Source organism: Telmatherina bonti, assembly GCF_933228915.1.
Source record: "Telmatherina bonti genome assembly, chromosome: 8".
In the NCBI taxonomy this organism is placed as follows: Eukaryota; Metazoa; Chordata; class Actinopteri; order Atheriniformes; family Telmatherinidae; genus Telmatherina; species Telmatherina bonti.
Window position 1 is genome coordinate 26,889,698 of NC_136626.1, and position 17,875 is coordinate 26,907,572.

At 38.1% G+C, this 17,875-nt stretch overlaps 3 protein-coding genes across 3 annotated transcripts in view; all 3 read right to left on the reverse strand.

Moving 5' to 3' along the window:
* Window positions 1-1,311, reverse strand: part of unc13a (unc-13 homolog A (C. elegans)) — a gene marked incomplete at both ends in the record, with an annotated part of 50,900 nt that extends 49,589 nt beyond the window's left edge. Inside the window, one exon of the mRNA XM_079245369.1 lies at window positions 1,290-1,311. Coding sequence (XP_079101495.1) covers window positions 1,290-1,311 — 22 coding nt within the window. The remainder of the gene's footprint in view (window positions 1-1,289) is intronic.
* Window positions 1,312-3,651: 2,340 nt separating this feature from the next.
* hmg20b (high mobility group 20B) lies at window positions 3,652-8,159 on the reverse strand. The gene is made up of 9 exons (XM_079244542.1): window positions 8,138-8,159; window positions 7,675-7,832; window positions 6,857-7,057; window positions 6,535-6,655; window positions 6,313-6,365; window positions 6,140-6,206; window positions 5,773-5,988; window positions 5,432-5,564; window positions 3,652-4,261 (listed from the first exon to the last, which is right to left on the reverse strand). The coding sequence occupies exons 2-9, from the start codon at window positions 7,753-7,755 to the stop codon at window positions 4,249-4,251; spliced, it is 885 nt and encodes a 294-aa protein (XP_079100668.1). The 5' UTR covers window positions 7,756-7,832; window positions 8,138-8,159; the 3' UTR covers window positions 3,652-4,248.
* A 1,575-nt stretch (window positions 8,160-9,734) lies between these two features.
* On the reverse strand, window positions 9,735-16,244 carry LOC306759566 (elongation factor 2b-like). Its single transcript, XM_079245245.1, has 13 exons — window positions 16,146-16,244; window positions 14,745-14,959; window positions 13,929-14,110; window positions 13,239-13,450; window positions 12,698-12,876; window positions 12,464-12,569; window positions 11,972-12,224; window positions 11,605-11,800; window positions 11,142-11,508; window positions 10,665-11,018; window positions 10,393-10,575; window positions 10,127-10,259; window positions 9,735-9,952 (listed from the first exon to the last, which is right to left on the reverse strand). Exons 1-13 carry the CDS (start codon window positions 16,146-16,148, stop codon window positions 9,759-9,761), a joined length of 2,577 nt encoding a protein of 858 aa, XP_079101371.1. The 5' UTR covers window positions 16,149-16,244; the 3' UTR covers window positions 9,735-9,758.
* Between the last annotated feature and the right edge of the window lie 1,631 nt (window positions 16,245-17,875).

Below are 17,875 nucleotides of genomic sequence, written 5' to 3' on the forward strand. Positions count from 1 at the left end.
AAAAAATAAAAAAAAACATCTGGGGTGTCTTCTTTTCTTCCAATAACTTTTTGATGAAAGCACATCTATATTATTATTACTGGCTTAAGAGCAACATGCTTTAACTTGACCATTATAAAACAACAAATTTCTTTTACTTTAACCATTCTACAATAATAAGAATAAAAAATTAAATGACCTGTACTTAGCTGTCTTGCTACCTAAACTTGTGCCAACTGAGATTTAGGTCAGACTAATGCTTTTTTTTTGTCCCAAGCTTTCCTTCTTTTTACACATGGGTAGTTATGGACATCAATTCAAGTGACAGCTGACAGCAAAGTACCAAGGTTTCATCAGTTAAAATTAAATTGAATATCTCTCTTTAAAGCAGGGGTGTCAAACTTCAGTCCTCGAGGGCTGGTGCACGGAAACAACAAAAACCTGCCAGATACTTTGGAACTGAAGTTTGACCCTCATGCTTTAAAGCCTTGCTTCCTGAAGAAATTGAGTGACAGTAACTGGCTTCTTAACAAATCCTTAATAAACCCTCATCTGGGTCCACCTTACAACCATTATATAAAATTTGAAAAATAAAAGATACTCGGAACATAATTGACAATGGTTAAATGACACTGCAATTGGGAAAATTTCGTCTTATTTCAGGACAGAATTGTTGAACGAAATATGCAAGTATATTGCAGTAAGTCACGTGGTTTGGATCTCCACACTGTAATCCTCACGCCCTTTAAAAAAACAAAACAAAAAAAAAACCATACGAGTTAAACTGAGATGCAACACATCAACTAACTGGATATAAATATGAATCAAAATGATATTTTGCTTTTATAGAAATGAGACTCCCTTCCTCCACATACAGATAAATGGAGTGAATCACATCTGTCTTCACTATGTTTGCTTAACTGAGCCTGCCAGCATACACCTACTCCATAAATCGATCTGGTTGTAGCAGTGCCAGGTTTTTCTACGTGAGTCTGAGCTGTGATCAGACACAGTAGTTCTGCAATGTTTCTGATTGAATGACCATGAAGCGAGAAAACCGGTCAGAAAAAGGCAAGAATTATTACTGCTTTCATGATAACATCCATTGCATTTATCAGTAGAGCAATTTTTTTTTTATAACGTTCCTTATCAAGACGTATAAAACAGCACTGACATGTTGAATTTTAAGAAATATTAAGCAAGTCTTAAACGCTGTGAAGATATTAGGAGCTGTTTAACGAGCTCGCGCCAGTAGGTCGAAGAAATGAAAAATAACTCTTGTCAACAAAGAGTGTTAGTTTTTATCTTACCTCCGACACACAGCAATGACATTTCTTTCGAGCTTCTTTCCTACAGAGTCCAGCTTCTTCACCAGTTTCTTTACCGATTGAGGTAATCCAGGGATGGATGGATGGCTGGGCAGGAAATGAGAGGAGCCTGCCGTCACTGGTTTGCAGGACTGGAGACAAACGTGGTTCGTGAAACGTGACAAAAAGACAGTCTTCCCACTCGGAGGGTAAACGCCACTGTCGCAGTCTTCCCTTGTCTTTTTTCCGTGGCGTGTCCGACTGAATTTGAGACGTTTTCCCTCTTTCCTCTCAGCTCTCCGGTCCCCAACACACAGCCATCTTGTTCAGCTTCAGCACCACCAGCTGCGCGGCCAGCTTCTGCCAGTGACGTCACTGGCAGAAGCTGTGTGATGGTGTGGGAGGTTCACGCGCCACTTTATTAGCTTCTCTGCTCATTATTTTTCCTCAGAAAATCATATCCCATTTTATTAGATTTTTTACACACACACACACACACACACACACACACACACACACACACACACACACACACACACACATATATATATATATATATATATATATATATTGATTTCTCAAGTGCTTTTAATACCATTCAGCCTGCTTTGTTATGTGAGAAGCTCCATAAATTCCAGGTGGATACCTCCACAACCACCCGGATCTATGACTACCTCACAAACAGACCCCAGTTTGTGAGACTGAAAGGTTGTGTGTCTGAGATGGAGGTCAGCAGCACTGGTGCACCACAAGGAACTGTACTCTCGCCATTCCTATTCACACTGTACACCTCAGACTTCCAGTACAACTCTGAGTCCTGTCATCTGCAGAAATACTTTGATGACTCTGCAGCTGTGGGGTGTATCAGGGATGGACAAGAAGCGCAGTACAGAGAACTGGTTAGTCAGTTTGTTAAATGGTGTTGTGACAATCATCTTATATTTAATTCCAGCAAAACAAAAGAGATGATTGTTGACTTCAGGAGGAACAAGAATAAACAAAGCGCTGTTTCCATCCTGGGAGAGGAGCTGGAGGTGGTGGAGGAATACAAGTATCTTGGAGTTCAGCTGGACAACAAACTGGATTGGAAATGCAACACTGACTACATCTACAGAAAGGTCAGAGCGGACTGTACTTCTTAAGGAGGCTGAGATCGTTTAACGTCTGCACCAAGATGTTGCGTATCTTCTATAAGTCTGTTGTGGAGAGTGCAATCAGCTTTGCAGCATCTGCTGGGGTAGTAGCATCAGAACCAGAGACTTGAAAAGAATCAACAAACTGATCAAGAAAGCTGGTTCTGTGCTTGGAGTAACTCTGGAGCCGCTGGAGCTGATTGTCCAAAGAAGAATGCTGCACAAGCTGATGAAGATGATGGAGGATTCTTCACACCCTCTACACAACACAGTGATGAAACAACAAAGTGTGTTCAGTGAGAGGTTTTTTTCAGGTCCGATGCAAGACTGAAAGATACAGAAGATCATTCCTGCCAGCAGCCATCAGCCCCCGGAACAAGACCTCCTCAAATTAATTATTATATGTTACAATATTGAATTTCCCTTTGGGGATTAATAAAGTATTTTTCATTTCATTTCATATACATATATGTATGTATATACATATATGTTTGTATATATATATATATATATGCATGTATATATTAATTTATTTTCTATGTAAGGAAAGTCTGGAAGTCAGAGATAATTATTTAAAAATTAGTCACTTAAGTATTGTCAGGGTGCTGGTTCCCTCATGATATATACAGTTCAAATGTTTTTTTTTTAAAAAAACCAACTGAATTTCAGTAGAAAAAACAAACAAAAAAACATACCTCTTATCAGCATTTTAAAGTTAAGGACTGTGCACAATATTCCACATATAATATCTTATGATGTCTTTAGAGGTTGCATGCTCAAAACATGACTTGTTTAGATGTAGGGAAAAGATGGGGAAAAATGTAATTTATTATAAATAATGCATTCCTGAGACACTAAATTCAGTAGTAACGCAAATTAAAACTAACAGTATACAATCTGGTTTAACATATGAAATCTGATTCTCCTGACCAGACCAACAGCTCCCTCTGTTGTTAGTGTGTCTTGCACAAGAACAACTTGCACATTTTTCACACAGTCTAAAGCTGTGACATAAAGCTGAGGCTTGAGATTGTGTCGTGACTCGATTTAGAGATAAAGCTAAGCTAGATGACATTCAATGGTTTTGATAGTGAATTTAAAAAAAAAGCGTAAAATGGTACATAAAAGGCTTTGGTTGGAAATATTTTGTTCAACATGGTTTAATGAACATTTGTAAAAATACAAAACATACTGCACAAGCAAAATGTTCCTAAAACATGTGAAACAGCTCATTCCCCCAGTTTGGCAACATCAATAACAATTCAGGCATTTTATACAGCAACATTTCCTTTTAACCCCTTTTCAGTTTTTTTTTTCCTCTTAAACTTGACTAATTGCATCACAGTCCAGACCCCTTCATATCAAGTAGCATTCACTATAAAACTGATACTTGGGCTGGCTGAATTGGACCTGTGGACAACCTCTGACAAAAAGCTGCACAATATGGTTGGGATCAATCTGAATTTACTTAATTAGAACAATTCAGAAGAGAAAACTAAATGATATTTTATGCAATTTCTGAATCTTAAAAACAATCAATGCTAACAAAATGAATCACATTGAAAATAAATGCAATTTACAGTAAAACATTTAAAAGAGGATAAACATATTCTACAGATTACACGTACATTAAAAAAAAACAACCTAAACAAAGAAAACAGATGTGTAGACATGGACTTTATGTTGTTGTGAAGTGTTTGGACCCTCCTCTTTGTCAATCCTAACACCCCCACATGCTCTGCTGAAAGGGAATGACGTTTGCTAATACCACCCAGCATGCCGGGTGTTCCTGCAATGTGTGAATGTGCGAGTTTCTGACTGGAGTCTCCTCATAACTTCTCACTGACAATGAAGAAAAGTATATAATTAGAGAAAACCGGCATTCAGAAACACACTTATTCTGACAGATGATTCACCGTTTTAAAAAAATTAAAAAAAAGTTTCCACAGTTCAGAGCTGTAAAGTGAGAATTCACACATTACATCGTGATTTTGTCCCATTGCGCACAGCTGTGGAGATGCAAAGCAAACATTTTCTCTTCTGTTAAATCAACACAATACACTGTCTGATACACTGGTCAGATTTACTGAAATTTCCAGGCTATAGAGCACACCTGAATGCAAGATGCACCTTCACCGAGCACGCAGCAGTTCTATTTCTCTCTTCAACGGTCACATCAATCGCCTTTAACTTGAATATGCATTTCTTTGTGTTTTCTTTTCCGTATTGAGGGTGTGTGCAGGAAGTGCAAAATGACTCGTTAGCCAGTAAAAATCCATACATTAGCAGCATCATTGTTTAAACCGCAGGATTCAAATTGTGTGAAAACAGTAGTGGGTTATAGCCTGGAAATTACGGCATGTATTACAGTCCCAATTCTAAAAACAAAAAAACAAAAACAAACAAACAAAAAAAACTGGGACGATTTGCAAAATATAAACAAAATACATTGTAATTATTTCAAAATCTTGTAAACCATTACTTTGTTGCTAACAGAACATAAAAGACGTTAGGTTGTTGAAAGAAAGACATTTTACCATTTAATAAGAACTGAGATCATTTTGTTAAAAATACCATAAAATTGTTCACAACTGCGTATAGTGAGAGAAACCTCTGTAAGCAAACTGATTCAATTACCAAACCTGGCAAAAAAAATACTGATCTGTTCATGCACTCCAAAGAAGGTTTATTATAAAAACCGTAAAGAATTAGTAGAACACTTAAATATTGGAACTTAAAACCTAAGTTGTGGTAACAATGCAGATAAATTAGAATCAATGTTTCCTTAGCATTAGTGCAGCCAATTTATGTCTACAGCATGCAATTTCAGGAGTAGAAACAAAGTCCATAGACTGTTGCAATGATTACAAAATATTTCAACCTTATTCATCAGCTATAATGTCATGCTAGAAAAGGTTACTCTGACATTAAAGGTGAAGCAAACTAATGTTCTGCTATCAAGGCTTTCAGTTGTCTAATTGAATGTTTTAATGTGACTGAAGTGAAATCTACCTGTCAATATGAGAAAGGACCTCACAAAGCTGGTTGAGCAGGGCACGATGTTTATGAGGGTTTCCCTCAAGCACTCCACTGAGACGACTGAGGTATGAGTCAAGGTTTCCAAGAGATGCCATCTCACCTGTACCTGTTAAGAAAAGAACAAGAATGAACAAATCCACAGTGTTTTATATATATATATATATACATTTAATTTTCTCATGAAAAAGTGTCACTAACTTAGTATGTTTGGCAGTTTTTGAATTCAGTATGCATTAATAAATATTCACTTTCATAATGGCCTAATATTTAAAAGAAACCATTTCACTTAGGAAGGCAGAAAACTTCAGTCTGACCTGGGAGTGGGACTGATGACAGACTGTTGACCAATGTGTGTTTTATGGCCAGCAAGTGCTGATGAAGTGCTTGGGTGCGCTTCTCGTCCTGGCCCAGTTCGGCCTCCAGGCGCTCTTTAGCGTTGTTCATGTCTTTAATGTGTCGCTGCAACACCGCATTTTGTTCTTCAAACTCTATGTTGGCTTTCCGAAGCCGTCGAAGCTCAGCCTCCCGAGCTTAAAGCAAGAAAGGTGACATGAAAAAAGGTATTGGGGGGAGATTTGATACAATCAAATAACAGATTAAATATGTCTAAACACAATTTACTATGATGTAAACAAGGTTTTGGTTTATGTGTGATTGCTTCCTTTTTTCAGCTTGTGCTACCTTTGTTCTGATCGAGGAATTCTTCTGTGAAAATAGGGATATCAAATCTGCTTGGGAGGTCAGCAGTCTAAAACAGACATAATAACCAGGTTTACAACTAGGATTTCCAAAATTTGTGAGGTGGCCTTAACACAGCTGATGAGACAGACAAGACGCATCCGCATGTCACAAACCTTTGTGAAAGATGATCCTGAGCTAGAGCTGACAATGACTGATGGTGTATCCTCTGAAATAGATTTAAGAAAAAAAAAAAAAAAAAAAAAGAAACTTGTGATGCACAGAGTAATACTGAAGATAGGAAAGCTTCAAATTAGTGATTTTTAACATTTTTTTTTACTTGGAATAGTCAAGAGAAATGCACACAAATAAACAAAGAGGTTGAGGGCAGTTGTCACCTTTTTTGATCCTTTTGTCATGTATTTTGGCACTGCTGATTTGAAAGGCCTCAGTCTGCTGATATTCCTTCAGTTCCTGGGCATACTGCATCTTCTCTCGCTCAGCTTCATCAAGATAGCGCTGTCGAAATAAAAATACTGCTGTCATGCTGAACTGAAGTGGGCTTTTAACAGATTAAAAATGAATATATCTTCAACTGTTAATAATTTTTTAAATTTAATATTTGCAAAAGTGCTCTAATTGGCTCACAATTACTGTGAATTGCTTGAACACAATGCAGTAAAAAAACATCCAAACAAAAAAAAAAAAAAAAAACCCTACTTGTTTGTCATTTGGGGCTAATCGGGTCCACTCCGCTCCAAGTCTCTTGGTGATTTCTGGGAAAGGTAAATCTGGATATCGGGCTCTCATAAGTTCTCGCCGTTCATTGAGAAAGCGGACGTATCCTGTTACAGGTGCCTTCGGACCATTTGGTAGAACCTTTTTTCTTTTCTTTCCCTTTGGCCAGCCTCTCTTCTTTGGCTGCACAGAGAAAAAAAAACAGCAGGGGTTGCCCAGTCTTGCTTGCTTCCTTCCAGCGGACATTTTTACAACAAATCCAAGTTGTAAGGACTTTTTATTTATTTATTCATTTACAACTCAAATAGGATTAGCTGGCTTACTTTAACTATTTCTTTCTATGTAAGAAACTGCATATTTTACAGTTATACTGTTTGACTTTTGTAGCTTTTTTTTTTTTTTTTTTTTACAAGTCTACAATTTCTCAATTTCTAATATATGTTCCTGCCTAACCATATTACATTCCCCTATAAAATCCCATACAGTGCTTTACTGACATATTCAACTATTTATACATTGCAGGGAGCATGTTAAATTATATCTGCCTGTTTAAATATAATATTATGCAACATTTTGATTTTAATGAAGATCTAAATGATCTATTTATTATTACAGGCATATTTTATTAGTGTGTGTTTTAGCTAGCTGGTCTAATACTACATAGCATGTCTATTAATGCATTTTAACAGTTTAAGTAAAATACTCCAATAAATATATCATTTGAAAATCTGGCAAATGCGTTTCTTAAAAATGAAAGCACTTAAACTGAGTTTATCTCGATGAGAAGCAGCATTACATACCTCATCTTGTGGTTGGTCAGCTGAATGAGAAGCTTTAGACTGCTGTGATGCATCACTCTGTTCTTGTTTGATTCCTCCCATGGTCTCTTCACGGTTAACTATCTATTTAAGCATGAAAGCGAGTCTTTATCCGTGATGGGGGTTCCGCTGGAAGACGTCTGTGGGAGTAGTTGTAAAAAAAAAAAGTCAAATTCAGCGTTAATTTATCAATAAGGACTCTGTTGTTATAAGCTAATCTGATAGCTAACAGTTTATGTGGCTAATGTTTAACTGGTCGGTGTCACCGATACATACGCACACATATTCACATGTAACGGACAAAATGAAACAAAAAAATTACCTAAACCGCTCACTCGATATATAAAAAAGTTACTCATTGGTGGTACAGTAGTTGTTCACAAATTATAGTAATAATTTCTTTTTTTTTTAAAGATCATTTTAAGGATAAAGGTTTATTTCTTACCCTATCTGTCGTTCGGCTAAACAGGAAGCGAAGTCTTCCAGTTATCTGATTGGTCAACAAGAAGACTTGTGATTGGTTGGCCATAAACATCGTCCTACCTTCCACAATAAATACATAAATAGATAAATGTGGCTTTTTACGCCTTGAGCATGCAGTACAAAGTTTTGAGCGACTTCACGTTTATCTTACCTCTTTCATTCACCGTATTGGAATTTAACTTGTGTAATTTTGCTTATCCAGGTTTGTTTTACAGGCTCTGTATTTACACACATTGTGTGCTGTTGTGATGTGTGATACAAATAAACTTTTACCCAAAACTTAAAAGGTTGATAAAAAAATAAAAAAAAAAGTTTTATTACTCGATTAGTCGTACTGATATGGTACTATAGAGATTTTAGTTGTCCTGGGGGTCATCACCATTTACTGTCTCAGAGCAGTAATGGCAACACGTCCACTTTTTTAGGTGCCCCCCCTGAAAAACTAGGCTGCTTGTAGCACAATCATGCTGATCTTCGCCCTCTGGTGGACAGTTACCAAGGATCCAACGTCTAAACGTACGTAACAGAAAATAACATTTAAACAAAATATGCAACCACTAAAAAAAAATAAATGCTGGGTAGATGAGCAGGTTAAAACGGCGGTATGGAGAAGTGGAGACACGTAACTTCAGATTAAGGGGTTTCCATCAGCAAATGATCCTTGTACATGTACATCTTTTACTGCTCATCACTAAGGAAAGATTTGGATATGTGAAGCTCTTAACACATCCATTATGTTTTCTGCATTTCCATTTCTCTGGAGATCATTTCAGTTAAAATAGTTCCTTTGAAATCATCATTCACTTTGAGATCAACTAGTTCTCAGGCTTTTCAAGTTTTTGACATGGTAAAACTAACCTACATCCCCATATTTTAATTTTCCTTGTGGAAGTTTAGATTTTTTTTTTTAACTGCACCACCACATTGGAGAATAAGGGATTAAATTTCACATTTACAATACATTGAGACAATTCATAAAAGCACTGATCACATCAAATGCTTTGAGGTCAAAACAATACGATTTCATCCTGAGGCTTGTATAAAAAAAAAAAAAAAAAAAAAAAAAAAAGTTATTTTCAGGTTTGGGACAAATTGGGTACCCAGAAATTTTAAAGAATTTGAAGAGGCTGTTATCCCAACATAAATGTAGTCGGAAAAATTACAGCATGACAATTCAATCTAAACAATTTTAAGTCAAGCCATAAAGGTGCTGTGGTACAAAGTACAAAACAATGTTAGTTACTTTGCCCAAGTTTTCCATGAAGTTTAGTACCATATAGGGGGTGGGGGACCCATCAGGGATACAATTTAACTTGCATAATTAAAATGCTGGTACAGATAAATTTAACCTGGAATCAGACACACACACACACACCACTGTCAACTCAAAAGAAAGAAAAAGCCCAAAATGTAATTTTTTTATTTAGTTTTATTTATCGTTTACAATTTTTGTGGTCATTTCTTAATTATTGTCAATCCTTTTGGCAAACACGTGCTCACTGTTCTGTACAGTCCGGTCCCACAAGATAAACTTATTTTTGCTGGGCAGGGAATGAGAGAAGGGTTAGGTCGGGCCCAGGTTTTTACAATTTGTCCAGGTAGTTATCCAAAGCAGGGACACCCTCTTTGAGACCCTTGCGTTTGCGTGCCTCAAGGACAACTACACCAGGCTTGCTTGTGGGCTCCAGTGGGTTTCCGGGAAGGATCTGCCAATGATCAAACACGCACTGTGGGAAGGCCTGACCGCCAGTATTGGAACGAAGATCAGCAGTGAAGCCTGTAAACAAAGGAATATTTTGTAAAACCTGCTCATCAAGTCTTTACTTACAATGTCGTCACAAAGGTTTCACAGGAATATTGAATGTGTAAACGGATATGTTTTCCTGATTGTCAGGTTGAGATGTCTGCATGAACATAAATTATTTGCCCGGCGGTTGTTAAGTGAACTTACCGAAAGACTCCATGACGGGCAGATAGGCCTTGATGACATACATAGGTGTTCCCATGACCCTTGATTCCTCAAACACATGTCCACGCCTCCTGGTCAACACACCATAGATTCCACCCATTGCCGTTTCAGGGCACTGGAAAAGAAAAACATGAGTTTTTTGTAAGCAATTTCATTCTTGTAAATGTGAAACACTCAACCAAAATGTGCCCTAACAATACTTAAATCTATGTAAAATTAAATCCTTGTTTAAAACTGAAATAACTCACCTGGATCTCAACCAGGTAAACTGGCTCCATCATTCTGGGGTCTGCTGTAAGCTCACAAGCGTACAGAGCTCTTCGGGCAGTTGGGATAATTTGACCACCACCACGGTGGATAGCATCTGTGTGCAGGGTCACATCATGGATGTCGAAGCGGATGCCACGCATGTTCTCCTCACACAGGACTCCCTTTAAAAGTCAAAATCCGTTATTACAAAATATGTTCTCAACCTTTCCTAGAAAACGAATGACATTTTCTTGCAAATCTAAACCCTTACTTCCTTGGCTGCCCACTGGAATCCAGCAACAACGCTGTCTTTGATCTCATTAAGGTACTGTACTCCCTTGGTAACATCCACCAGCAGATTGGGGCCGTTTCCGTCAGGCCCAAAGCACCAGATCTTTCTGGCCTCACCGACGTCCCACTCATACTTGTCAGCAAGGTAGCGGGCACGGGCCTTGAGCTCCTGTCGGGCAGTAACGTCACCCTTGTCGATATCTTCTGCCAGGCCATCTTCACAGGGGCGGGCCTTCATGAACAGACGGTTGTGCTTGTTGGGTGACTTTGACAGGCACATGACATTTGATTCTGCACTAACTGTCTCTCTGTACGACACCACTGGATCGGATTTCTGGAAAAAAAAAAGTTAATATTTTGTCAGTTAATGTTCATAAGGATACCAAAGTGACATTTAAAATAACTTACAGCTTTGCGGTGTAAAATTAATTTGATCAAAGCAAAGCCAATACTTCACCTTGATTGGAATGCAAGCATGATCCTCCTCCAAATCCTTCAGACAGATCTCCAGATGCAGCTCTCCAGCTCCAGCAACAATATGCTCTCCAGACTCTTCAATGATGCACTGCACCATAGGATCGGATTTGGACAGACGCTTCAGACCCTCCACGAGCTTGGGCAGGTCAGCAGGGTTCTTTGCCTCTACAGCAACTCTCACCACAGGGCTGACACTGAACTTCATCACTCTCATGTTGTGTGCCTGCTCAAAGGTGGTGATTGTTCCAGTCTTGACAAGGAACTGGTCCACTCCAACAAGACCCACAATGTTACCGCAAGGCACATCTTCAATGGGCTCAACGTATCGGCCCATCATCAAAATGGTCCTAGACAGAAACAAAATGGTAAGAATCAGTATATTCAGATAACACCTCTAACCTTGAATCTGTTAAAAGCTCAAAAGGCCAAACATTTAAACTAACCTCTGAATAGGCTTCAAGTAGAGATCGTCCTTTTTTCCAGGGACAAAGTTTGGTCCCATGATGCGCACTTTGAGGCCAGTGGACACGATTCCAGAAAACACACGTCCAAAAGCATAGAAACGGCCCTTGTCACTGGTGGGTACCATCTTTGAGATGTACATCATGAGTGGAGCTTTGGGGTCACAGTTCTTGATACCTGGGTACCAAATATTTACAAAATCACATTTAAACAAACCATAATAAAATTAACTCAACTGTAACCTTGTGGACTTTCTTCACACATCTTAGACATCAGCTTTTTACAGTACATTGAAAACGACAGCTATCCTACCAGAAACATGAGCTTAACGATACATAATCTTCATACCCATAGCAGCTTCATCATCTCCAGGTCCTTCGTACAGGAGCTCACAACGGTACTTCTGAGCAGTGACAGGAGAAGGCAGATGAATGGTGATCATTTGGAGAAGGGCTTCTCCAGCAGGAAGCCAGCGGCGCATCACAGCCTTCAGAAGAGGTTTACCCTCTTTGTCCTTGTCTTCATTATCCAACTTGATGTCCATTTTCTGGATCAGCTTGGCAGCTTCCTCCTTTTTGAAGTTCATGATGGCATCGAACACCTTAAAGAAAAATTTCATATGGATTATACAATTTAACACAAGCCAGACAACAATAAAACAATACAGTCTGCACCTGCTCAGGCTTAAGTTTGTCATCACTGGTTAGTCAGGTCAAAGTGAAGAATAGTTTAAGTCATCACTTGCAGGCATACAAAGCAATAGTAGTTTTTGTTTAAAATAAAACAGATACCTAAGGAACAGCTTCAAAAACACATTGAATGAGTACTTCATATTTTTACCTTGAAGATGGGGTCCAGGACAAGAGCGCAGAAGGTGCGTGGGAACTTCTTGCCATCAGCACTTATTGCAGTCTTGACAAACTTTCCATTTTCTGTGTCATAGTACCTGCAAAAGACATTGTGGCTGTTATGCAATCATCTGGTATGTACCACATGACAACAGGTATGCACTTCCCTTCCACCATCTTTAACCGCAACTGTATTTTTGTATGAGCACTGAGACTTAAGCCATACCTATCACCCCACAGCTTCTTCATCATGTCTTCCACCTTTTTGCAGCGCTCAACTGGCGTCATTTGGGTGTTGCCTTTGGCAGCAAACTTGGCTGCATACATCTCAGCAAACTGCTTCAGGGTGAAGGCCCATCCATGGAGTCCAGATCCAAAGCCAACAGTACCAATGACTGGATCAACCTAGGGGGAAAAAAAAAACCTTTTGAAACATCAGCATATGCAAGTTTAAAGCGTTTTGAGTTTAAACTCTTGGTCGTAGGCAATCTGGTAAGCAAGTAAATGTTCTAAGTCCATTTTCGTCAGGCACTTTAATTGTTGACTGGGACAAATACATGGCCAACAAGTGAAACTGATAGAACCACATGTGAATTAGCAGAATTTACCCTCACATTCTTTTAATTAGAAAAAATGACAAATTAACTTCAATATGTTACTTCTTTTATTGCAGGATTGAACTCGACAACTTGCCCTTATGTACTAGCGAGTGAGCTATGACATAAAAAGAGGCAGACGTGTTGCATTTGAAATGTTCACCCACTCACCATGATGTTCCCCATTGGTCCATTTTCATCCTCTCCATAAGTGGAGATGATGACATTGACTGACTCAACAATTCGCTGGAAAGTCTGGTACAGGTCCTCAGGTTCAAGCTGCAACTCCAACAAGGCACGGTCCATCTTGTTCATCATCAGCACTGGCTTGATGCGCTCACAGATGGCCTGACGAAGCACGGTCTCAGTCTGCACACACACACCTGGTAAAGATACAAAATAATGTAACCCATGTACACCTGATGTACTTAATTTTGCAATATTAAAACATTAAACTTTCCAAGTTCAGTACTTGTCAGTTGCCAATTTGTGACAAATTGTTAAACTATGGCATTTGCCAAGAAAGTAGCAAATTTGCTTTTTTTTTTTTAAAATGTGAAAACATCTGCTTTTTTTTTTTAGTACCCAACTGTTCATTCCTCCCAACAAACCTTCATTGAATATTTGCCTTTTCAACCAATTACCAATCATTGGTTTGATAACTTCTGTTCCATTATTTAGAAGCTAGTCCTTATCTAGCAGGGACATCTGAACTAGTTACTACTACCATCAATGTTTGTAGGCTGGACTGTTCAGTCATGAAACACTGACCTTCTTGCTGTCAGGCCACTGTGCTAACCACTACCCCTCAGTGCTGCCCATGACTGAACTGAGAAGCATAAAGTTCAGCTGTGTTCTTACCAGAAACACAGTCGACCACAACCAGGGCTCCATCAGTGACACGCAGAGCAGCAGTTACTTCAGAGGAGAAGTCAACGTGCCCTGGAGAGTCAATCAGGTTGATCAGGAAACCAGAACCATCCTTGCTCTGCTTGATGAAGGCCAAGTCATTTTCACTCAGCTCGTAGTACATGGAGATGGCTCTGCAAATGAAGAAAAATTTTAAAAAAAAGTCCAACTTAGTACGTTGTTCAGTTGCAAAAATATACCTTTTTCACAAATAAACATGATCTGTTATTCACTGCATCAAAAATAAAAGAGCATATGTATTTTTACCCTGGACTTAATGGTTATGTCCCAAAATGTATTTAGAACAATGCGACGGCATTATTGGATGTTACAAGTTCAAATTAGGGTGTAAACTTTTGCGACTGCTGTTTATCTTCTCTTAGAGCTGGCAACATTTGCACACATTTCATTAATTCTAAGAAATTTTGGCCATGGTAAGGCTTCTGTCAGTCTCAAAACTGCAGTTTTATACGCCTAGTTTCTACATACAAGTCATGAAGTGCAAAACAGTTAGTGTGTATAAACAAGTGTGTGCATCAATTCTTCAAGAGACAATCTCATGTGCATGTTTTCCAGAAATACACAACACACACACTTTTAAAATGCAAAGAAAAATGTTAATTTTATATAAACAGTTTGTTAGAGAAAGAAAACACTATAGACACCTGTGAATAAGAAGAAAAGACCCATTCAACTTACCAGCCTTTGTGTGGCTGTAGGACAGAGTAGCAGGTGAAGGGGCATTTAATTACATCATATGATACTCACGTAGACTTGATGGTAATGCAGCGCTCCTGTTCATCTTTGCGCGTGTCTGTGAAACGTGTCTCTCCAGCACGGGCTGAGGCAATGATGCCAGCTTTGGACACCAGTGAATCCGTCAAAGTTGACTTTCCATGGTCCACGTGAGCAATCACGGACATGTTACGAATGTTGGCCTTCTTGTCCATGATGACACGGATCTGGTCTACGGTAAAGTTCACCTGAGAAAACAAAGTTAGACTTAAACATTGAAGGTAAATAAATAAATAAATAAAAAGACAACTAACTAGATTAAACTTTACAGAGTTAGAACTGCATACACACAGACAACATGATCATAGCTTGGGTGTCAAGTCATATCTATTAGAAATTCAACTTAAATACCATGTCATTAATATATCAAGGGTAAAGAGATAAGCAGTCTAAATGGTCAAATCAAGTACATTGTCTACAACGGTAAGCACACTAAAAAGAAGATAGCAACTGATAGGGTTATAGCAGTTAAAAACAATGCTGTAAATTTTGATGTTTGATTTAATAACTTCTGCTATGAAGTCTCCAAAGCCTTTCTGTAACTATTGCTGACGTACGGTAAATTGAAATGTTCAGCAGTATCACCCTGGGCGTTAGGTATACGCCATAACCATAGATAACGCCATTGCTGCCTACCTTGTGACTGCAAAGAGGGAAGTAAAACCTTTTCATTCAATGTTTTATATATTCCCATCTTGTGACTACATTTGATTGACTGAACGACACAGCATTCAATGGGGTTTCTAACAATAACACACAAATACTGGTCACTGACAAGCAGCATTACATGTCGGCATGAATAGGCCACGTGTACAGACTTTGAAACTATGCTAATGCTAACATTAGCGAATCCAAAATACCGGCAACTTTATTTTCCAAGAAAATGCTACCCTTTTGGTAATTTTATTAGTTCAGATCACATAGTTACTGATAAGAAGCTCATATAAGTAACTCATCTCCAATGACTGATGCATCATTAAAAACAGGGAAGACCATATTTTAGATGGCAGCTAACTTTAGCACCAGAAGCCGACACTGTCAAAGTACTAACACTCCAACAGCACCAAACGTTAGTGAGAACAAACCACCAGATTTGCTCTAGACTTAGAAATTTTTACACTTTAAAACCTTTCCCCACGCACTTATAACATTAAAAACCAAACTAGACAGAAGGGCAGGGTCGTTTTATGTAATACTTGAGGGCCCTTTCCGGCTAGCGGCGTAGATAACAAAATGGTTGCCATTTTGATTTGAACAAATCATACGACATAAGTATTGTTTTACGATTCATAGTACAGCGGTAATACGAGCATTAGGTGAATTTTATGTATTCCGCGTTTCAACTATTCCTATTGACAACTATCGAAAACTTACCATTTTGACGGATGGTTTTGGATTCTCTTGATGGAGAAGAGACAAGAAATTTTACACTGCCCACCTCACGAGGGCATAGGCAGGGAAGAGGGCGCTGACGTCAGAAAGCCGGGTTTTATATTCCGTGCGTAAGTTTTCTACGTCTTTACGTACAGATGTTACCTAAAGTTACGCTGCAACTACTTTGTATAAACGACAGCCAAGATTCTCATAGAAAATTTAATCAAAGCGAGCAATTACACAATTGTTATTACAACATTCGATTATGACAAAACCCATAAATCAATCGCGAGATACGAATTATTTTTTATTATTTCACTTCTTTTCCTCTGCTAGGCGTTTGAGGAGGCTGTTTGCCTACAGGTTACTGTAACATAAAAAGAAACAGATACTTGAACTTCTCAGAATTATGCTGCTTCTATGAGCATGTCAATGTTATGAAATATACTTGGTTGTATACCTGATTTACTTTGCTCTCAGGTGGCACATCATTGTTAAATTATTTTGTTTATTTTCAACATTTTACATAACGGGCCTATAGCACAGAAGTAAGATTTAGATTAATAGGTAAACTGAGTTAATCTAATCCTAAACAAGAGTGTTTAATTGGTTGCCAAAGAACAAGTTGGAATGAGCAGACAAACATTCATCAAGCCCAGTGAAACTATTTGCTGGCTATGTATGGGTATTACATTTTATCAATTGTTATTTAGATTTTATGCTGAATGGGAAATATTTCTCCAAACTCTACCGATGATTGAGAGCAGTCTTTATTCCACACTGAGAAGTGCGTTTAACAAATCCACTTTAGTCTGGATGAACCAATTTAGGCAGGTAAATCACCAACTGACAAGAAAGTTTCTTTGAAAATAATTAAATATCTGCATTTAATCGGTTCAATAGATGGCAGTTAGTGCAATTATTTTTTTTAAACAGAATGTTAATTGTGCCATATTTACATCTCTTCCAAAAGATCCTTTCTGAATAGCTGTGTTAAACATATCTAATAAAGTGGGTCCAGAATTTTAAATAAACCTGAAGATATTGTCTGTGCCATCATTGCAGGTAACCTGTCTGTATTGCTAAAGATTGTTTTAGTTTCTTCAGAGATAAGGAGCCGCCATACTTATGCTTCATGTTGTTAATTCAGTCAGCTTTAATTTATCAAGATAGCTGTATTTATTTGATACTAAGGAAAGATTGCCTGAAGTTTATAGCTGTGTTATTCTTTGATTCATTAATTTAGGGTCAGACAATATTATTCCAGTGACTGATAAAAAAAAAAACAACAAAAAACTGTATTTGCTCCTTATCCAGTCTAGAAGAATAAAAACTTGTGTTATTTTCAATGAATCCTTTTATTGGATCCCAGAGGTACATAGCATCATCCACTAAGTAGCTGTTAATCCCTATAAAATCTTCAAGTTCCAGTTGAAATTTTAATTATTTCCAGTAGATCTAAGCAAGCTTATTGGGACAAAAAATGTTCAGACTAGCCATAATTTACTTGTTTCATAATATATTTTGAGAAACATTCATTCATTCATTCATTTATTCATTCATTCATTCATTATTCTAACTGCTTAGTCCGATTAAGGGTCACAGGGTAGCTGCAGCCTATCCCAGCAGTCTTTGGGCAAAAGGCTGGGTACACCCTGTGCAGCTCGCCAGTCCATCGCAGAGCCATCATATAAGTCATATTCCAAAATATATTTTTCAATCCACAGTAG

Excerpts from the sequence above, each read along its gene's own strand:
- hmg20b (XM_079244542.1), bottom strand. The coding sequence starts at position 7,755 with ATGGGAGGAATCAAACAAGAACAGAGTGATGCATCACAGCAGTCTAAA. Across the intron at positions 6,366-6,534 it reads TGACAAAAGGATCAAAAAAG|AGGATACACCATCAGTCATT; the intron begins GTGACAACTGCC and ends AATCTATTTCAG. Across the intron at positions 5,565-5,772 it reads GTCATCAGTCCCACTCCCAG|GTACAGGTGAGATGGCATCT; the intron begins GTCAGACTGAAG and ends TTTTCTTAACAG.
- LOC306759566 (XM_079245245.1), bottom strand. Across the intron at positions 11,801-11,971 it reads AGATGATGAAGCTGCTATGG|GTATCAAGAACTGTGACCCC; the intron begins GTATGAAGATTA and ends TTTGGTACCCAG. Across the intron at positions 10,576-10,664 it reads TCCAGTGGGCAGCCAAGGAA|GGAGTCCTGTGTGAGGAGAA; the intron begins GTAAGGGTTTAG and ends TGACTTTTAAAG.